A 23141-nucleotide genomic window follows, 5' to 3' on the forward strand; every position below is an offset into this window, starting at 1 on the left:
TTATTGACTTCAGTGGGAGCAGCGTTGGGCCCTGTGTAATTAAGTCCAGTGAACGGTAACTATTCCTGTGACATAATTTTGACAGTTACAGCCCTAAGAGCTGGTATGAATTAGTACTTTCTTTCCCTTCAAGAGGTGCAGCACGGCTGGATTTCCATCTTTGAGAAATGGTGGGACTTCAGTGTATCTTCACAAATCATGAACCGAGACTGGCTACCAACTTCACTGAAAAACAGTATCTTTAGGGCTGAACTTGCAAATTCCTTAATTTTGTGAGTATACTCTTTTGGAGTATTTTAGTGTATGAGGTATTCGTTTTATTAACTCTGATACTTGAATTAAATTTAGGGAATATCTTTTGTAGAAAACAGTTAAATTTTACCAGCTGCCAGGATTCTGGGCAAAGGGCAAAGCAATATTGGTATAAATGAAACAGTGATAATTTATAGTTTTTAATATAAAAATCAAAAGTCGGTCATATTATGGAATACAGAAAAAACGTGATTTGAGGAAATAAATCTTGATTTCTTAATATTTAACTTTAACGTGTATTCTCGAAAATTTTTCCTGCTGCTTTGGCCTCTAGCGGTAGTAGTGGTGGATGTTAAGATAGCAGTCCATTTCTCCCGAGGCTGTTGATAATTTAGTCATCTGAAACAGCTTCTTCTAAACAGTGTCTCTAGGATGTAGTTCCTCCCTCCAAGGGGAGTGGTCTTTTGTTAGATTATGTAAATCAAGAAACTCATTCATTACCGCTGCATTGCTAATTCCTGCCTTAACCTGCAGAACCAGGAATCGCACAGTGCTTTTCCTGCATACAGCAAACATGAGAAGCCACTGTTCCTGCGTTTGCTTTAGTTTCTTGGGGGAATTGAATGAAAGTAGATTCAAATCAGTGGGGGATTTGTTTGTCAAATTTTGCAAATCAGGCTGCAGAAAATGGAGTTTTACAAGCCCCATTCAGCAGTCCAAGATATCAAACTCGCTTTAGTTTTCAATATAACGTACATACCGACTCTTTCAATCTTAATTTTGATTGATTACTTACCAGCAGCAGTTTATACTGAAATCTTTTCTTTGTCCTCTTTATCCCTTGCTCACCTTTTCATTCTTTCCATGTCAATTATTAACACTGTGACGTTACTTGTTGCTGCAGTAACTTTGTTTCAATGCAGCTGTTGCCAGGTGAATTTTCTTGAGCGCTTGATTGTCACATTTACAAAGATTTTATGAGATATCAGAATAGTTTTGTTTCAGGCAGCAGTCTTCAACTTTACATTGTCAGGGAACCGGCCTGTGCTGTCTCTAGATGTTTTATTTGAAAACAAAATACGAAGGGAAACGCACTGTGTGTTTGTTCCAGGTTACGTACAGTAGGTTTTGTTAGCAAGGTAGATACCAAGACATTGAAATATATTGGATTAAATTCACTGGGACAGATTTGCTGTGGCCCTTGTGCAGTAGAGGGTCACGAGGGGCTCAGCAGACAGAATGTGTCTGCTTCATGTGTTAATTCAGATGATCTTAGGTCTGTTTTTGGGCTGGTAAACGTTGCTGTAATTAGATGGTGAGTCCGGTGAAGCTGTGTGTTACCAGACTGTGACTGTTGCAAGACAAGAGACCAAAGTCCAGGTGCTTTCAGCTCTCTGACAGCATGCCAGTGGCCACGCAGTACACACCCTAGGGTGCTTTTCTGCTCTTAGAGTAGGGGCTGGTGGTTAATTCTGCAGAGATACGCTTCCAGTTGTGACCAATTCACAGGCTTGAAATGGTCATCCCAACTGCAGGATTTAGGCAGCGGAGGCCCTTGCTGCATTCATGCAGTTTGAAAGTTCCCTAGAGTATGTCTTGGCCGAGGTGAAACAATGTTCACCGTCATTTTCTTCTTCAAGGCTTCAAGTTCCTGCTTGCTTTGTGGTAGTTTCTGCCATGGAAACCCATGCAGAACACCAGCTCTGAAGAATTTCCTGATTTTTTTATCCTGAATTTAGTTAATATCTTTCCACATTGGATACAAACCTTTCTTCAGCTCTCTTCCTAAGGCAGAGGAGCCCTGTATTGTCCATTGCTCAAATTAGTTCCACGTTGGCACAGTCTAAATGTTAACTTTCCGTTGGTAGACCAAAGCAGAGTGAGACCAAAACTAAACCACTTTCCCCCTCTCCCCAACTCCCCCCCCTCCCCCCGCCCCCAACTCATTCATGGATGACAAACAAAAGGCAAAGAGCCAAGTTTTGCCTTGCAGGGGAAAACCCAGTGTAACGGCCTGAAAACACTGCAAGGGTAGAGAGAAGCAGCTGGAGAAATAAGGAAAGAATGAAAAGCAAATGAAAAGCCGCTGCTTAAAACCATTCCTTCTCCTTCCCTTTTCCCATTTTCATTAGCATTCTTCCAAAAGTAGAAAACTGACAACTTAGGCTCAAGTTCTCTGTTTCTTTTATAGCGTGCTGTGGATTCCTGTTAATAGATGTGAGGATGTGTGTACAAGGATCCATGTCAATTTTCCTGCTATAATGATGAGGTTTTTTCTTTTGAATCTGAAGTGGCAACAGAGAAGTACATTGTTTTGCTTTATTTCAGAATAAAAAATAATGTATCCTGCAATGTATCTTTCTTAAAACATAGCTGCCATGGGAGTATGATACATTTTTACCCATCCCTGTTGTTGAAACTTTTTGGCTAGTTGATTTCTTTACATGTCCCATGAAATGTTGGTAGCTCCTGTTAATTGCCCCAGTGCCTACTGATGAGCCCAGAACTGATTGTCAAGCTTCCCTACTTAAAGCTCAGAGAACAAGCTGCTTATGATGACCCAACAGAGACATAAGGGAGGTCTATGAAAGGGAGAGTATTCAACCAGCCTTAATCCGTGTTTTCAGTAAGGCAGTGTCTTTAAGTGCAGGCTAATTAGTGAATAGACATGGTTGTAGATTCTTGTAGACATGTCTTTTGTTGGCTTGAGATGAACTGAGCAGCTAATAGAAATGGTTTAAAATCTCTGCTTTGCTTTTCTTTTAATGCACTTTAATAGGGTATGGAGATGAGAAAATATAAATCAAAGCAGGAGCAAAAGTAAATACAAACCATCCGACTACCTATGTTGATATATTCCATTTAGATATTAGCAGTTACGCTTGTGGCTTCCGTTTGTGGAAATCTGGCCCTGTGCTTCTAAAAGCACTATTCATTTTATAACCTTTGACGTATATCAATACTAGAAAAGAATGCATTTTTTTTTCCTGTTACAGTAATGTGTGATGCAAGCATTACTTTACATTTAAATAGTATGTTAAAGTCATCAATCACAAAGTGATCGATCAAGATAAAAATAGTTCTCCCATTTTAGCACTAGGGAAACTGAATTCCAAGAAGTGAAGTGAATTTCCTTAAGAATTGATGGCATGCCTGAGACTAGAACCTAATTCTCTAGAGGGAGGGCCCCCCTTTTTAATCACTTGTTTATCATATCTTATTACATACTATGTAATAAAATTTCCCAACAGGTAGAAATAGCCATGTGCACATTCCAAAAAGCCTTTTATGGTAAAATTGAATGCAAGGAAAGGCATATGGGGAAACTGAGGTAATGATGAATGACATCTAGTCATAGCCACCTGAAAGAGAAAGTATTCCTTAAAGATCAGCGAGACATTTGAAATATAGTAAGAGGGTTAAAAAAAAAAAAAAAAAGTAAATTGTGGGGGAGGGGGGGGTCTGGTTGTATTTCTCCTATTATTTGCATATTGCTTGACCGTGACACAGTGCAGATAGGAAGCAGACGTAGCAACTTACTGTCCTACTCATTTTCTAAAATTAACCATAAATTCCAGTGATATTCAATAACAGTACCTTGGTTATTGAAGCTCATAACCTTTTTGCTGCCTTTATCACCTGTATTATCGATAGGAGATAATTACTGCAAAGCAGCTGGCTGTTGGTTTTAGAGAGCATCAATTGTTCTCCTGTCCCAGCTGTTGGCTAATAAGGACAGTCAACACATCTGTTTCAACAGCTGGTAATTAACAAAAGCCTAATTGCTGCAACTCTTTTAACAACAAATCTATGAAAGAGTGGGGATGTGGAGGAATATTATTTACTCTGTGCCCTGCACTTTCTGTGACCAGTTTCTTTTTTCTTTTTCTTTTTCTACTTTGAACACCACTGCCTTTGTCTGACACATTGAATGGCAGGAGAACACAATATGGTAATCCAGAGCTTAAGTTTTTTAGATCTTTGTTGGTGTTTCTTATTGCAACATTTCTTTGCTAAGTTGCAAGATAAAACGGATCAAAAGTGTTTTGTGAAGTTTCATACAACAGCTACAATCCGCAGCAGTATGCCTACGCAATAGGGCTGCCAATCCAGCAGCCTCCAAAAGAAAGTAATGGGTTTCCCCGTTTGTGTATGAGTTTAATAGCCCTGCACCCCTTCCCAAAAAAGGTGTCATCGTTCTGAAAGTGGTGGTTATTTGAAGAATTTTATTACTGCTATTCAGATCCTTCGCAAAATTTGTTGCACAGATGGTGTTTTTTCCTTCCTCTGATGAAACCTGCATATGGTGGTCAATTTAAAAGCAAATGCCAGGTGGCACCTTGCACTGCACAAATATCTCACCATTTCATCATTACAGAATTGGAGAAGATTCTGCACAATGCTTGTCTAAATATCTACATTTATAGCATCAGTCAGCAAATACAAAGTCAAAGACATTTCATTTAATTAGACTTATTCTGTGTCTTATCCTTGTGTACAGCACACATGTGATTGGAATACTCATCACTAAATAGAGAGAATGCATGTATACAAATACAAGGAAATGTTAATCCCATTGAAGACAACAGTGAACTTCTGTTGGCTTCAACGGGTCGGGATTTTCCCTGCAAAACCAAATTTTCTTAAAAGCTGGAGATAAATTTAGCATTTCATGCTACCCATGAAAAGAAAGTGTTCCAGTATTAATGGAAATATTGCCTGAAGTATTATCCAAGTCAGGCATGTATTGCAGACTGTATGAATCACTGGGTCAATAAAAATTTCGAAGAAAGAGCATTTAAAGTGGTATTCTGAAGCAGTAAACTGATGATGAAAAAATTGTGAATCTTTGCTAAAAGTTAGTCAAGATCACTTGATTTAACTTGTCTCACTAACATTTCAGTTGGCAAATATTCCTGTACACTGAGTTCTTAATTGTCTGCTGGCTATGTTGAAAGGTATATAAGAAATTCTACCCAAGTGCTTGCCATTGGCAGAATACAGATTGCATAATTTAAAATATTCTGGCAAGACAAGTTCAGTTCAACAGGTGTTCAAGTGAAGAAATGTATAATAGGTACAGTGAAAAAGTGTAAGATATGCTTTGAACAAATAAAAACAAAAGCGTTGGCTAAAATTCTAGCTGTAAGATAGTAACGTAGAGAAGCGTTCACTGTCTGGGTTTATCAGGACATGATTTTTGTACACAAGAGTCTTTGGTGATTGAAATGGTTTCTTTTGTCTTGCACAAATAAGAGGAAGGAAATACACCTTCTGCATTAGATTATCCTGTGGAAAATTGCTGGAGCATTTGGTAGTTGACAAAAATGTTTATCTTTTCAGTGGGTTATTTTGTTTCATTTTGCAAGTTACGATTTTAAAGAAAATGACTGTGGGTAACGTATCAGTCTTCTCATTCCCGTCCCTTCCTCTTCCTTCCTCTGAAGATTACAAGAATTATCAGATAGGCAGCAACTATCTTTTTTTCCAGTTGAAATGTAGTTGTGTCTGAGTGAGTTGCAACAGAAATTTAGACATGTTCTGCAACTATGCACCAAAACTTAGGCAGGAAATGAAAAGAATGCTTTTGCCCAAGGCAAAGATCTAATAGAATCTAATCAAATAGATAGGCAGTAGGGGGAAATATGATTACCTCGTATAAAATTTAGTAAATAGATTTTTAGCAGAAAGGACCAGAAATCTTTAGTATCAGAATGTACTTTTGAGTCCTGAGTGAAGGTAACTCACCTATATCAACAGATCTTATCCAACAGTATAGCATCCATAACAATCCATGGAGGCGTCCATCCCCTGCTGATTTCAATAGGAAGGTGCCATCTATTGAATCCTCTCCGGTACTTTTTCCATCAGACAGATGGTTCCTATAAAGACTTAAACGTATGTTCTCACAAACACCTCTATTCGCTTTTCTTACTTCAATTTTAAATTCTTAGTCTGAGTTCTACGTGGATGGAAAACATTGCAGTAAGTTTGTTGAGAAAGCAGGATTCAGGGGGTTGTTCTGGTCAAAATCAGCACCAGCTATTCAGACTTGGTATGATTGATCCCTTTTACACATCCAGATTGAGAGTGAAACTGTTTTACATTATCTGTTGAGGATCCTCCCATCATAGGAGACATGATGGTAGCTTGTTCACAGTGTCCCAGAAATTCATGGTCACCCCAGTTGCACAAGCAGCTCAAGGTAGTGAAGCCTGCAGCCAGCCTCAGGAGCAGGCATGCAGCCTTGTCTTTTTCCCAAAAGTGCTAGGCACAACATTAATCCAGCTGGAGAAAGAGCCGGAATTGTCTTGCTACATTGTCTGATGAGAACTTCAGATATCGAAGGAGAAGCACTAATAGGCTTGCCAGATTCAAAGTTGGTTTGAGAATGTCGTGGTAGTCAAGGTCTGGACATGTCAGTGTGGGTCATATACCCATGGATTCTTTCTTATTCCTAATTTTCCTGCTAGCAGATACATTTATTCAATAATGATTTATTCTTTTCTTAAGTGTAACAGTTGCTGTTGAACTGAGCACTTTGATTCTGGGTTTCTGTGTGTATGAAAATATCAGATAAATTTGAGTGTGTGTACCTGCTAGTAATTCATTTTCCATAATGTGAAGACCACAAGGTGAAGTACTAACTCAAGCTCTTCCCTGCCTTTCCTTCCAAATCCTGGAAGAGTTACAGACCTAAGCAGTCCCACTGAAGTCATTGGGACAATTCATTTTTATACTCCTGTACAGACTCATGGCTTTTATGAAAGATTTGTAGTTTAATTATGATAGTGGAATTGGACACTGCTGCCTTCTGCAGAAGTACTGTCTGTCAAGAGGTAACTAACAGTCATTCTGTCTCTTTGCATGAAAGGTTATAATTTGGAGTATATTATCACTTAGCATCAGTTATAAGCTTTGGAGCGTAAATTGTTAACTCCTTTTTTGCTCAAGTTACTGCCTTGCAAGCTTTTTTCTGCCCCTTTTATGAAGTATGAACTATTTCAATGTACATATTTTCTTACGGAAAAGAGACCTGTGAAGTGTTGCAGAGTGTCTCAGTTGGACTAAGCGTCATGCTGAAATCGGGGGTAAGGAACTGTAGTAAGTGAATGTCTCATAAGAGAGAAGCCAAAGTCCAAGTAACCAAGTCCAAACGGCCATGGAAGGGCATGGTCAATGGCTGGTCAAAGGTCAAAGCCAAGGACTTTACTATAAGGGAGAGTCTGCAATAGAGGTTGGGTAGTGAAGTAAGGTTGGAAAGATTTACCTGAGCAAGAATTATTCCTGCATCCTTGGAATGGAGCTGTGGGTGACACCTGTTGAGCAGTCAAGAGTGCCTCACCAGCCTACTGGGAGTGAGAGAAGCAAATGGTAAGTCAAACTCTCATATAAGTCAGGTTTATCAATCTTGGTCAAGTTAATTAAGCCCTTATTAGTTGACAGGACCATTTATCTGTACCTACTCTAGTAACGAAAATAGGATCAGGGCATGGGCTTGCATGCAGTGTCATGCAATCATCTATGCTTTCTGTTAGAAAGCTCCCTGGCACGGTTTTAACCCACTCTTCTGGAGTGGGTATCCTTTGAACGATACTGTGTACCAGGGCCTATTCCCCTTAGACAACCTGGAGTTAGCAGCCCTTCCTTTTAGGGGTGGATGGAAGAAAGCTTTTGACATGGTAACACAAGGCAGGTCATGCCAGTAGATCTCAAAGCTGGAGCATGGTTTCTGGCTGATTCTTTTCAGCAATAGAGAGGTGACTGCTGCGGTCAGTTTGGGGTCTGTTAGTGGAGCCTGAAAGTGTACCGGACAGAGAGCCCTGAAAGAGCACACAGTTTCTGGCTGCAGCACAGATAAAACATGTCTGGCTGTAACACGAACTTTCTTCTGTTCTTCTGCCAGTTCAGTTCCGCTTCGAACTGGATAGGACACTTTTGGGGCTGAGGGGAACATTGTTTTTATTGAATAGGGTCTTTGTTACCGCAAAGCTTCTGAGACAACATTACAACACTATCTCTTGGATCCTGTGCTGACAACTTGCTGTTTGTGGCAGATACTGACTTGATATCGTAAGTGGCCAAAGTCATTTGCGTGGACAGTGCGTTTATCATGGGCGCTGATGTTTGAAGCTTTCCCAGAGTAATCTGCCAGTAGGTCTCAGACACTACCTGGAAGGCTTCTCACTCCAGCCTACATGGTCATTTCCTTCTTGATTTCCCCTAAGGAGATTGCCAGTAAAGTTTGTTATAAAGTGTAGTAGTCTTCATGGTCCCTCAGAATTGAGGGAAACATGCCTGTTATTAAAGTAGATCAGAGAGGTTTTTTCTTCTTTGTTTTAAGCTTATATTTGATGATCTGGTCTGCCTTAGAAGGGATGTGTCTGTTTTCTAGTCCAGTTACCTATGCAGCCGTGAAGAGGGACATAAGAAGGCTTCCTCAGATAAACAATAAACACCATGCCCACTGTGCTTTATTTTCCCTTCAAATAAGACAAGTTTCTCTGTATTGCTTATGTCTTTCCATTATTTATTTGAAATTGCATTTTTTCCAACTGATTTTTAGATCAGAAACAGTGTGTGATGTCACCAAGGCCAAACCTGAATTACAGAACATGGAGAAATGTGCCCTTTCCACATGCCTGCAGCTGCAAGCAGCCTTTAATCTGAGTTGTAAAGGAGTTAACTTACTTTTGTTATTTTCATATAGATTCTAAAGCCATAGCTACTATGCAAAAATAACTGTTGTAAATTGCTTTTTGCTTCGCTATTAAAACAGTCTTCTTGATTGTTTTCTTCTGATTTTCTTTTCACAGTGTGCATCATGGTTTAGTAGTGAGACAAGTATCTACCTATCTGTATATGGAGACCTAACTACTTGGTATTTTAAAGCATCTCCAGCTTGTGTTCTTAATAAAATCCCTCCTGCTAAAAGGTCAGCACCTCTGCACATGACATTATTTATGTGCAAAGCCCAATCCAGCTATGAATGAGTATTTTGGACCTGTCATCCTTGAAAGTTTTCAGGAGTCTTTTTGTTGTCACTAGGGTTATATCTTACCTGAAACAAGCTTTGTGGTATCCTTAAGTAGTTATCCATATGCACATAGTAGGTATGTATGATGGTATCTCTGGGTTTTTTAGCTAGGTACTCAAACAAATGGAAACCATAAATGAAATCTTGACCCTAGGAAGTCTATTACAGTTTTGGGTCAACCTCACAGGGGCAGAATTTCAAATTAATCTTCCTCTCTCTGTGAATCATTCTTTACAATAAAATGGTCCCATGTATTAGTCTCACACACTCATTACATGCCTTGGACTGTCCTTTGAATAGCTAATTTTTCCTGCAATTTCAATATACCATATATTGCTTGGAAGAAGTATAGAATATTACAAAATAATACCGCAGATGATGAAGAAACTTTGTATCAACATCGTATATAAGGTTAGATGAGCAAATTCTTAATTCTCACTGAAAAATATCATGAGCATTTCGTATAGACACTTTCTTGCATAATGTGATAATGGACTGAATGTGCCTGTAGTATGTGCTCGTTTGGGCACATCATTAGGTGAAAGAGTAAGCTGCTTGTCAAATACTGCTGGTACAGCGCGCTTCCCAGTGTGGTGTGACCATGCAGTACAAGAATGAGGCATTCACATCTCGGTCATAATGGTTCAACTGGTATTGCTTTAAGATAATTAGTAAATATTGTTTGCTCTTATTGTAATAAAATGAACCAGATACATACCTAGTCTGGGCAAAAATGCTATTGGATCCTTTAATTTTCTTTGACAGAGCAGTAAAAAGCTATTTGATTTTTTTTTCCCTCTGATTGCACAATCTGCATAATATTTGTTGTGGCCTGTTGCTGTCATCCCAGTTACAACAGGACCTCTCATGAATGTCCATACAATCAATGTTCATATGGTATGATCATGTATTCTTACTGGGGAATTTGTTGTGATGAAGACAAGAGTCTGGACCTCAGGTAGCAACATCTTTTACAAGTCTTCTGAAAAGCTCCCTAAAAATATTAAATTAGGGGTAGCATAAAGACTGAGTTGGGGAAGGTGGCATTAGGTAGACTTGCAGCACAACACTTCTTGAAAGTGACAATTCCATTTTGGAATAAGAGGGAGATTACGGGGTGACCGTTTTTTAATTCCAATAAGAGAAAACATTAAGATATTCTTTGTGAAGTAACTGAAAAAGATGCACCTATACATGCTAAAAAGCCAGTGTTGATGCACTTGCATCGTATATGTGAAAACCCTGATTTCAGCTCCCTGATCCAGGTTGGGCACCCTCAAACATTTTGATGGCTGGGCTGTGGAGTTAGTTTCCTTTCCCACGATGCATCTTCTGTCTGGATCTGCTTTTCACATACTTAGCAATTTAATAAAAAATTCTTTGTTCCAGTCACAGAGAGAGGACATAGACCAATGGAAGTCACCAGAAACATGGGTAATTCACATGAATTTAGAGCAGGGAAGTATTCTCGCTGGTGGGAGTCTGCCACATCCAGAGTGAGTTAACACAAGAGTCTGGGACTCAGCATTAGGTTTCTGCATCCAAAACGAATAACCTGATCACATGGCTAGGGAGGAGTTCTCTCTTCTGTCAGAAATTCTGCCTGACATTCGTCAGAAATATTTCCATCTAAACCAATGCATCTTGACAGGGCATTACTGTTAAAGTGAAAAAAAAAAAGTTTCATTAACTGATATTTATTCTGACCAACTGTAGTATTAAATTGTAGAGTAAAATCTTATTATGGTTAATTGTTTGATCCTGATGCAAACTCGTAAAGGTCATGTTTGCTGTTGCGATCCCTTTCCTTTGTGCCCAGAGGGAATGTCAGCCTGGGTGTGGTTGTGGCGGTGTGTTGGGGGAAGATGTAGCTCAAAGGCTGTTAAGAGTTCCCACTACCGCCTCTGTTACCCTGAAAGTCACACACACAAACAACCCTCAGCCGGTTCTTCAGAGTAGTTTTCCAGCTGTACTGATCCTCCACAGCAGCACAGATCCATCAGGGATCAGTAATACAGTTGCTTGATTTACTCAAAGTTATGATAGGTTTAGTAAAAGCTATATCCATTAGAAAATGATGTGTTGAGAAACAACTTTTCATTAATTTCTCATTATTTCAGTTAGTATTCCAAACTTTTCCAACTCAAGTTTATCTCCCGGAAGATATGTTGGTATTTGGTAAATACTTGAAACTACATTTCAAACTTCAAAAATTTAACATGAAGTTTTAATTTTACATTTTAAATTTGGGTTTATTATTGTTAATTATGTATTTCATGATGTGTCAATAATTTATAATATCTACTGTAGTACAGTTCTAATTTTCACTTTTCATTTTTAAGATCGTCAAGGGCAGCTGATACTTAAATGCAAGTTGAAACATTTTATCTAATTTTCTAGGTCAACGTGTCCCCTGTTTGTATTATAATGAAACAGTTTGACACGTTAGCACTGTGATTTAAAAAACAAGGAGATCACTTAGTGTGTTATTAGAGTGCTAGGCATTTTCAGTCCCCTCGTGTTAGCTGGAGTCTTTTTCTTGACCCCGAAAACCTCTGATCCCCTAATTAATAAGACAAGTGCTTATATTCTTTTCTAGATCAAAGCGTCACCTGCTTCTGTTGTTGGTGGAACAGTTTGATATGTTGACACTTTGATATAGAAAATAAGATGAGCTGTTGTAATCTGCACTAAGTAGCAGCTGCTAATGTAAAAATAACAGAATGGTTGGAAGTTGGATGTCATAATGTGTCACAACATGACCTGCTCTATCATGCGGTACGTACTTCTTTTATTGACATGATGTGTAAAATGTAAAAGCATTAAAAATAGTGTAAGATAAAAAAATATTTCTTCAGTGGTTTTAAAATATTATTCCAGGGGTTTTTTTCTTGCTTATTCATACTAATTCAGAATGAAAGAAACCTTTGTTCCCCCTCCCAGTCTCCTGCTGCCCTGAGAAGACACCTGACCTCTTCCTGTCCAGCTAGCCTGCTAATATCACCAGAAACATACTTCTGCTCCACGAGAAATGGGGGCAATTCTCAGTTGTCCGTTTGTGGCTAGATTCCATTTCAGACTCCAGATAACATAGGACCAAAGGAGCAGAAAGACACCTTATTGCCATCTTTCCCCATTGTACAGCTCTACCAAGTGTAAATGATTGAGTCCATAAATTGCAGAAATTACCTTTGAGACTCTCCAGACTTCTCATCCAGCCTTCTTCTAATCAATAGAAATATCCTGGATCAGTAGAAAGCAAGCTGTTGGTAGCAACTATTGCTGAGTTAAGGAATACCTGCACGTTAACGGGTATCTCAGTCAAACCCAGGGAAAATCCTTTGGGCGGGAAGGGTGTCAGTTCTAATTGGGTTAATTATAATCTCAATAAGAATAAAATAACTCTTTACAAGAAGAGTACTTATTAAGCAAGAAAGTTATGTCTTAGAAAACAGGAGATATAGAGACAAAAGAAAATTGCCAGAGGTTAAGCTAAATCGGCCCTTGGAAAGGAAACTAAAACAATAGTGTAATGACTGAAATGAGAACAAGGAAAGAGGAAATGTGCCACCTCTCTGAGAATGGCATGGAGATGAAGGATAATCCAGATTAGGTCCGAAAGTGTGTGATTTCATTTTTTTTTTCTCTCAGCATTGGGCAATGATGATGTCAAGTATGAAAAATGAATGTATGGAAATGGAGTACGTCATAGCTGTTCAATAGATTGTTGTGCTCAGATTGAGATAATGGATGGATAATTTTCATCCCCAATTCTGGAAAAGCTGGTACCTGAAATTGCAGGAATGATAGTAAAGTTCTTTAATAAATCCTATGAGGCTGTGTACGGTGTAATATGACAGGGAGTTAGCAGAGGCAGCATCTATATTTAGAAGGGCAAAAAACATAATTCTGAAAATTGTAGACCAGGTAGTCTTTATTGTGAGGTTTCAGAGTAAATGTGGAAGGAAAATGTTTTAAAGCATGGATCCATCAACAGTGGATTGAAGTACAACTTTCACCCAAGTAAGATCACGCAAGAATTCTTCTTTGGTATGATAACCAGTTATTTAGACAAGGAAACTTGTTAAATATAAGCTGACACATAAGCTTATATGTGGTGCCATATGGAAAATTATTAATTACAGTGGAGAATGTGTATATTGTTATTTTACAAGCAGGCACAAGCTTAATGTGGGAAATGCTGCTTGCTGTTAACTGGGTTCACCTAGCATCTCTTGTTTGGAAGGATGGGTACGTTGAGCTCATGTCTGTCTGCAAAATGTCATGTACCCATGAAGGAGATGAGGGATTAGTCGAAGGCAATAAGGAACTAGTTAGCAGGAAGGCAACAGCAAACAGCTTTGAAAGGAGAAACGTTAAGGTCCAAGGATTTCACTCGTGGAATTTCTCTCCAATTTCTCACCAGTTGGTGCTGAACCAGTTTTCTTTAACACTGTCATTGAGAACCTTTGGCATGAAGAGCAACAGCGTACCAATGAAATTGCTTGATGATGCAGGGCTGGGAGATATTATTAATATAAAGTGGAGATATTATTAATACAAAGTAAGTTCAAGCTATCTTCCAGAAAGATTGGAATGGCCTCAAGTACTGGAAAAATAAAAGCAGTGGGGTGGAATTCAGTGGTACCAAGTGTAAGGTATCATCATTTCAGGATGAATTAGAATTTCCACTGTTAGCTGGGTAATACCAGCGGGCAGGAGAACAGACAGATATCAGAGGGTGACTGTGAGCAAAATGGATGCAAGAATGTATCAGGTAAGATGTTTCCACTGGAGTTAGGACGTACTGCTAGCAGAGTACTGATGAGAGATGGGTTTGAATTGATCAGGAGAATGGAGAGCCTGCTTAGTGAGAGGTAACAGAAAGGTTGTTTGTTTAGCCTATGTAAAGAAGGAAAAATGCCTGCTTTCTATAAATATATATAGGTGGAAATATGCTCTCTATAAATGCGTAAGAAAAAAATCAGGGAACCTGACAGCATAGGATGCTGTGTGTTCTTACCTCTTTCCATTTAGATTAGAGTTGAGGGTGCTCATGTTTGCCCTGGAGGAATTAGGAAAAAATAAAAATTAGTTTTACCCTCTGTTTTCCTTTGCTTAATTCTTGTATTTTTCCAGCCTTCGCATTAAGGAAACACATAGCATTGTTCATTTAAATATTTTGAAACAAAAGCTACAGCAAAAGGATCAGTAATGAGATTTTCTTAGTCAAGATCTGGCTATTCTAAGTTTGATATGTAGCAATTAGCTTCTAGATTTAATTGGAAAATTTAAATTTGCAACAAGTAACTGTTTGCTAAAATGCAAAATGGGAGAGGCGTAAAAACAAGAACTCTCTTTTGCAGGGAAGTGGGGTGGGGGACAGAGAAAGGGGAAGGATCTATCCACATTAAACCAAATATGACAGCGTAGGAGCTTGTGGGCAAAATCAAATTGTGAGAAAGAGACCATATCCCAGTGATCAGAATACCGTTTCAGGGTTAAACAGGAACTTCACTGAGGGTGACCCCTATACCAAAGTGGTGACCGACCTCACCTCTAAATTGACTTTTTTAGGGAAGACCTCCACCAGAGGAACCTGAGTGTAATTCTTTTTCTTCTTGTTGCTGCTTCTTTACCCTACCTACCAAAAAAATTTAATCAAAACTGATTTCTGTGAAGAGTTCTGATTTCCACAGCTTGACTTTTTCCAAAGGAATAATATTTTGTTAAAAAGTTCCCAAGCAGCTATTGTTATTACTAGAGGTGAACTCATGTAGGATTTTTGCCATGTGCGCTACGGATGGATTTCAATACACATTATAGGAGTCTTCCAAATGTTTTATAGTAGTGCAGGCACCATTATTTTAGTTAGCAATTTAACTTTGTGATGGGCACTGTTTTGCTTTCCTTCTTCTAGTGAAGGAAGGCATCTCTCTTTTGGTAGGATATTTGAGTCATTTGTGTTTACCACTCTTCAGGCCTGTGAATGATGGGTCATTTAGTCGCATGGCTGCAATGCTGTGCACAAAACCTCCTGTGCTTGAATTTTTGTTGGTCTCATGCAGCTCCCTAGTATCAACGCCACTACGTGCTACTGAGGAGGTTAGCAAATGTCTACTTCTCTTCCTTTCCGTTTTTGTAGCTGTTTTGTTTTTTTTTAAATCCAAAGCACCTGATCCTGCTGTCATTTTTACTGGTGCGAACCCAGATGCAAACCCAGTCAAATAAGTGCAGTTTTCTCTGCTGAAAAACTGACATAAATAAGAGTCTTCAGACTCTAGTGCCTTCTGACTTTTGTCCTGAAAAGCAAGTGGAACATAAGGTGTATTTTTTATGATAGTTCTCCAAAGAGACTAAGTCGTTAATCTCTCCATGAGTAGGTGTGTCAGCTGCAAACATTTCCTTCCAGTCTACCATTTCAATCACACTTCACAGTACACTGAAAATTGGCAAGGATGTTAATTATTGGCCTCTAGAACAAACCACCTACTTTGATTCAAGCATGTTTTCCAATTTTTAAGAATGTTGTTTCACCTACAGAACAGTATAATTACAGAAAATAGCTTGGTTTGGCTAACATCCTTGTGTTCTGTGAGTTCTGCTTGCAAGGCAGCAAGCAGCACTGGGCAAGAGGCTCACCTGCAGAGGATTTTAACCTCTTGCTGACAGGAGTTAGGGCTTGCCAGCATCCAGTACATTGTTTTCAGTATCAGAAGCTCTAAACCACTGTCACTCAGAGGTTAAACATTAACGCCTTCTGCTTTTAAAGCTGAAGGAACCCTCCATGTAGTAAGAAAGTTTGTCTTTATTCTCCAGGAAACTTCCTGTTAAAATTTTAAGAATGTCTGTTACAGGACCCATTACAGCAGTGGGTCCTGTACCCCACCAATGCAAAACTCTGGGTGCAGTGTGACACACTGAGCAGCACGGTGCAGAGACTGGTTGTGTAGCTGCATTTGTGCAATGCAGTGTTTAATAAAATTTGCCAGGAGTCAGCCATGTATCAGGACATGATTAATCAACCAGCAGAATAAATTGCCCATAGATGACTGGGAGTTGACAGTAAACAGTAAAACACCTGCCTTGAAGACTTACAGTCTTAACAGACAAACAGGAAACAGAGGCAAGTGGGAGCCCTGTTTTAGGAGAGAAATTTTGAGGCATACAGACAGAGTCGTTCATGATTATACAGCGAGTCTGGCAGAGCTAGAGGCTGAACTCTGTGCATTTCCCTTCATGTGTTCGTAGCTCACGTAACAGGTCTTTAATTTACCAAGAAACTTTTCCACAACACTGTCCTGAAGAGTTGGCAGAATCCGCAGTCAGCATTTCTCACACATGTGCCTCTTGGTTTGGGGCTCTACAATTTGTACAATTAATAGCTTACACCATGAATTAAAAACATTGGAAAGCAGCCCAACGCTCAGGCTCATGTGTCAAAGAATTGCTGTGCAAGCCCGGTCTTATTTGTTGTTACAATAATTAATCATCCGCTGATTTTAAGATAATTTATATGGTACCTGGGCCCTCAAGGGAGCCCTGCAGTGCTATTGAAACTGGACATTTTAAAATTAATGGTGATTAAGCTATAGAGCCATATTAAATATATTTGAGCACTTATTTCTCCTACCTCCTCCTTAACTGTAAGGCTGTGTCGGGGCTGGCTACCTTCCTGACCTTACAAGCCGCATGCTGCAATTTCCATAATGGCCGTGGGTCACAAGCCCTTCGCAGCGCGGTGTGAATAAACAACGGGAGGGGGAACGTCCGGGAGGGTTCACAGGTGGGAGATGACAGCGGTTTCTCAGGGATTCCCTCGCTCCACCAGAAACCAGATCCTGGGTGAGAAGGCACCCAGATCCCAGAGCGAGACGGCAGTGCCAGCCTCAGCAGTGCCAGCCTCAGCAGTCCCCGCGGGCTCATCGCCTGCCGCCGCTCAGGCTGCGGTTTCTCCGGCCACCCTCCTGCCGGTAACATCAGCCAGTGGCTCCCAGCCCAGGAGCCAGGCTTCACAGCCGGAGAGCCGTGTGCGGACCAAGAGTCACGCATCGGTAGTTTGTGGCTGAGTGCCTTGCTTCACTCTCTGTATGTTGGTCAACACTACAGGAATATTATATCAATATGAAATATGTTTGTCGAGAAACACTTGGCTGAACTGAAGAGGTCTAACCTTAGCCATTCAAAAAGTTTACCATATACGCAAGGGAAGCCATTCAAAACATCATCCTGCTGGGAAAAAAAACTAGAAAAAATTGTAACGCTAGAACAAGAAAGGATTTTTTCTTAAGAATTAAATAGGCAGTATTACAAGACAGTATAACTTTATATAGGTAATTATAATAAAGCATGACTTAAATGAATGCACAAAGGATTGTTATGTTTTCAAAGGAATATGGATATTCTGAATAAATTGTTTATCTTTTGTTTATTGTTTTGCAGGCAGACTTGATAGCCTTGCAACAAGAAAAAGAGGCGGCTCTTCAACAGTGCAAAAAATTAGAAGAAGAAATCCAGACATTGCGTGTTTATTACAGGTAAAATAATTAATACTAATATAAATCAGTGACTCATAGGGGAAATTTTTCTGTACTGTGTCTGACTGTGAGTGAGGAAATGGCCTTATCAAATAGGTATTTGTTGGAAATGTGAATACATCAATGAATCAAGGCCTGCATTTCTGCTTTACTGCTCACCAACCCTCTCTTTGAAATAGAAGTCCTTTTCTTATAGCCTAGGTTTTCTATTAGTTTCTTCTAAGGGAAGCAGAAGGTTGCTGGCAGTTGATTCTCATATAAATGAAAAAGTTGTGTTATAGCAATGCATTCACTTAAAAACACGAGGACAAAAGAACCAGTTGACATAAGTGCTTGTTTCTTCCCTGGTTGTTTGCACATACCTAACTTAATCAACAAAGATTTTAAAATAATAAAATCCGTAATTCTAAAATATATATACGTTTTAATTCCTTACATTCTGTAGCAGTACATAGTATGAGAGAAATAGCCATTCTCTCATTAATTTAGGTGGGCTGCACTGAACATTTGCGTGGATCAGTGGGTTTTAGTCCCTAAGGAAAACCTCTGTGTGGTCCAGTGAAGGAGTTAGGTTGTTTTATGGAGTGATGTTGGGTTACAGCTCTCATTTCATCCTGACCTCCTGTGTGAGAGGGATACAGAGCTGCCAGCAGGTTAAAGGCAGGAGAATTGGCATCAACACAGCAGAAAATTGTGAATCTGAAAGCCGAATGTCTGTGATGAGGGATGTGGGCTGCAGAAGTAAATAATAAATGTAGTGTGAATATTATGTTCATTGGAAATAAAGAGGACTAGTTAGTTATGACTAAAAAGCATTTGCAGTAGCAGAACTGTGTGTGTTTTCAGTGTTTCAGCATTTACAAGTGAAAAATACTCAGGTTTCTAGAGGTTTTTAGAGTTTCCCCTTCTCATTAAGTTTATTAAAACCTGGAGGGAAGTTTCAAAAACAACTTTTGTTCCTAAATCTCATAGGCATTTATTTAAAGCCTGTTAATAGTGAATAGAAACCCCAAGCAATTTGTGATTATTGCTTTTAATGAATTTGGTCAGCATTTAGTGTGTGCACAAATTATGGTATGATTTACCAAGCTAGAAAGAATTTATTATAGTGCCCTTATTACTCACTTAAATGGGATTTGTAGAATAATTTAAAAACAGAAATGCAATTTTTGTATTGATATTTCAGAAATTAAGAGTTTGCTTGTGTTGGTCTCTGCACATTGCAGGAGATTTTTCGCTGACTTTTGAGCTATGTTTTTGAGATAGTGTGTCAAGTTTGCACTAACATACGGTATTTAACAAGTGTAGTAGAGAGCAGCCTCAGTTTACTGATGTAAGTGCTTTAAATTTCAGAAATGTTAACAATAATGACTTGGCAGAAATCACCATTAGAATGTACCATGTTATTAACTTATGGCCCTTAATTTGAACAGGCAGAATTTCATGGTAAGTTTGATGATGGTATTTTGCAAGATTTAGTCATAAGGTGTGGAAATTCTCATCTGAATATCCCCTGGGGCAAGAACTATTGTATCACTACTAAGTTATACAAGTTACATAATAGTTCAGAACATCAAAAATGAAAGATTTTATCTCCTACCTCGTTGTTCTTAGAGGATGGGTTTTTTTGTAATGGGTTCTGAAGTGGACACACAGAGGCAGAGATTGACTGAGGTTGGTAGGGACCTCTGGAGGTCATCTTGTCCACCCCCCCTACTCAGGCAGGGCCACCGAGAGCAGTTGCCCAGGACCACGTCCAGATGGGTTTTGATTATCTCCATGGATGGAGACTCCACAACCTCTCTGTATAGAGACACTGTCCAAGCATGCAGAAACACAGATAGGAAAGCCAAAGACCACCTGGAATTGTTGCCTTTTACATCCCTCACCATGTTCAAGAAGGGCTCCTATAAGTGCATGAGTAGCAATGTTGGAGGTCTCATGCCTATCTTTTGCCTTGGTTAGAAATTAATTGCACCATTATGAGGATTCTTATGAACACCTTAACATTTCAGTTACAGTTTCCTATATATTACATGAACATCTGCAGCCTCTGTCATGCAGTAGTGTGGCAGCACTTTGAACACGTGCCAAGTGAGGTAGATGAAGAAAAGAATATATGGCATGTGTGCGTAAAGCTTCGGGGACTGTATCGGGCCAAGGGTGGGCTGGCCACAATAATCATGAATGACAAAGTAGAGAGTGCATTTCCCAGGCCATCCCAAATGAGTGAAAATTTACTCTCTGTTTTGTATGTGGAGACTAGTTAAGGAATGCTTGTGTAGATGTTTACTGGGTCTTTTTATTTCCTTTTACTGCTTGCCGTGCTATGGTGATCTAGAGTAAGCACTGAGAGTGTTTTTCAGACAGCCTCTTTTGGACTGAGGTGGAAGTTTGGTGCTTTGATCCAAGTGAGTTAGCTAGACGATTTGCTGTTCAAGACTATGTTTCCCTGGAGTTATTTCTCTTTTGGACTTCAGAGCTCCCCAGTGAGCAAAATATAGGCTTCCACACATGCTCCACTCCTCATCTGAACTGTAGAGCTGCAATGAGACACATTATTACACAGGGTGTACATACCCTTCACCTCCTGTTCTCTCATCCCTTTGCCAGCTTCTCCCACCTTCTGTCATCTCTGCGGTGCCAGCATGACAGCGGCTTGGGAATTTTGGCTCCATTTGGTGCCTTCTCCTTCTGCTCTTAGGTCTTCCTTGGCCTTAGAAAAAGCATTTTCTCATACTTTTCTTCTTTGTTTCCTTGTTTTAACTGAGATTTCTACATCACCCTTTAACTTAGGACAAACAAATTTAAGGGAAAAAAACAAATACTAGAGGCTAACTTTAAAGTGTACAAGGGTTACCTAAAGCCATGCCTTAATGCACAACCACATTTTAGGGGTTTGGTCATAAAAGTAATGACTGTGTGCATATATTAACAAATTTTGAATGCATACATGTGTAAACAGTAATATTAAAATGTGTATTTTATCAGTAAAAGACTGATCAGTCTTTCACTAATATTAGCGTAACCCAGAAAAAGCCAAATATAATTTTATTATACAAAATTAGGGAAGAGAGATTTAGGTGCAGAATATCTGCATGTGTGAACGTGCAACTGTATGTATACACAGGCGTGCTCAAAGGAGGGAAACAAGTGGAGACCTTCAGGAAAAAAAAAAAATCCTCTTTTTTTTTCTCCAGGAGAAAAGTTCCTGGTATCTAGAATACTGCATCCAGTTTTGGGTCCCTAGTAAAAGTAAGACATCTGTAAATTGGAGTGAATTTGACAGAGGGCCACCAGTATGGTCAGGAAGCTGTAGCATTTGCACTGTAAAGAGAGACTGAGGGTACTGCTCTTGTTCAGCCTGGAGAAAAAAAAAACAGTTCTTTCTTTGGTGGCTTCAGGAAGGCCTAACAGCAGCCTGACAGTGTCTATGAGGAGGTTATCGAGAAGGACAGGCTCTTCACAGTGCTGCATGACAAGAGGGCAAGAGACAACAGACTTGAATTGAAATGAGAGAGTTTCAGACTGGTTATAAGGGAAAACTTTTTCACCGTGAGGACTGTCCATCATTGGAACAGGTTGCCCAGAGAGGTTTTGCCATCTCCATCTTTGGAGATTTCCAGTGCCTGACTTGATAAAGTCATGAGTAACCTGGTCTGATCTCATAGTTGATATCACTTTGAGAGGGAGGTTGGTTGGACTAGAGACCTCCAGCGGTCACTTCCAACCTGAATTATTCTACAATTCTGTGATCTGGTAGCTGCTGCTGTTTGAAGCCATTTGATTTTTTTCTCCAACTGTGAAAGGAGTCTGTGTTGTAAACCATAATTCTTTGCAGGTGAAGTGGAAGGTGAATCCTAGCTGAAACTGGAGTTCCGTGGAAATCAAAATTAAAATGAGCTTTTGGGGAATAAATGATGGAACATTGATTTCCATCTGAATTCTGAAAAGAAAGCACATCCCAGAACAATTCCAGCCTTCTTTAAAATGAAAGAGAAGTGAAAAAGAAGAAAAAGAAAAGGAGGAAGAATCTAGTTCAGATACAGAAGGGAGAGGAAGTTGGCCCCGAGTAAAGTTGGGCAGGTTCTCTGCTTCTGTTTGTTCTTCTTGTGTTGTTTCTGTGTCATGTCTCAAAAAGAAAATTGTATTTTCTTGATAGTAACCCAAAAATACATATGGGAAATAGAAATTTGCATAACAGTTAGGGACAGTATAGAGTTTCTAGCTTACTAATATAATTGTTTCAATACAGTACTCTTTAAGCTAGGGATTAATGCAAATCATAGATCCTCAGTGACCAGAGAAAGCTGTATCCAAATAATCAGTTTTGAAGTATGTGGCAGTGTTAATCCCACTACCTCTTTCTCATATAGCTCTGTTGTTTGAACATCATCACAAGTTTTTTATTTGCATATTTTTCAGTTATGCGGTCTGTCCATTTTTATAACCAGTTTCCTTCTATTTCAATAATGCTTCAGAAGTGTACTTCTACATGTTAAAATGCTGACAAAGATATATGCTATTGCATACTGATTATTTTTCACATATTAGCTAAAACAGTACAACTGTGTATGAGAAATATATCTCTATATAGGGAAGTACGTATATATTTTTCCAATTTTTTTTTTTAAAGTCAAAAATATTTCACTGAAAAGCTCTGGCACCAGGAGTTCTCCTAGGCAAATAATTTGAACACTTTCTAACTAGTACAGCAAAAGGTACGCCTCTAACATATCAACCCCATTGCAAAGAAAGATAGGAGAGCAAAATAAAAATACAGGGCTATGCTTACTTAAAAGTATGTTTTTGATAGGTTTCGTGTTGGAGTCAGATGCAGTGACGCTCAATTCAATACAGTTATTGTTTACTCTCCAGTTGTGTAAGATACATACATCTGTGTTAGTTCACACACCTTTGAACGAAGCTGCTGAGGATAAGAATTGATATGTCCAGGCTCTAAGGTAAAATTTAGGGATGCTTTTAATAAGTTTGAATAGTTATTTCAATGACAATTTAAGAGGGTCCTTTGTGATTTAATTAAGTGCTCTAAAAGCCATACATTTGCCAAGTCTGATGTTCACAGGGGAGGAGGGACAGTGAAAACTTCTGGCAAAAAATCTTTATCCAAAGGTTCTTCCAATTTGCTGTTGAAATGTGTGAGATGCAGAAATAGCTGCAGGCTGGAAGAAACTTACATTTATCACAGCAAATTTCCTAATGAACAGACATTTGAAAAAACTTGCAGTGTTAAAATGAAATTTAATTTAGAATTATTTTTTACTCTTCTGAAGTTGAGACGAAGTAAAGATCTG

General features: G+C 39.1%; 1 protein-coding gene across 1 annotated transcript in view; it reads left to right on the plus strand.

The window, feature by feature from the left end:
- MIPOL1 (mirror-image polydactyly 1) overlaps positions 1–23141 on the plus strand; it is a 161358-nt gene that overhangs the window by 94408 nt on the left and 43809 nt on the right. The window contains exon 11 of the mRNA XM_009319375.1: positions 17732–17826. Coding sequence (XP_009317650.1) covers positions 17732–17826 — 95 coding nt within the window. The remainder of the gene's footprint in view (positions 1–17731; positions 17827–23141) is intronic.

This window comes from Pygoscelis adeliae, unplaced genomic scaffold (assembly GCF_000699105.1).
Source record: "Pygoscelis adeliae isolate BGI_AS28 unplaced genomic scaffold, ASM69910v1 Scaffold71, whole genome shotgun sequence".
Taxonomy (NCBI): Eukaryota; Metazoa; Chordata; class Aves; order Sphenisciformes; family Spheniscidae; genus Pygoscelis; species Pygoscelis adeliae.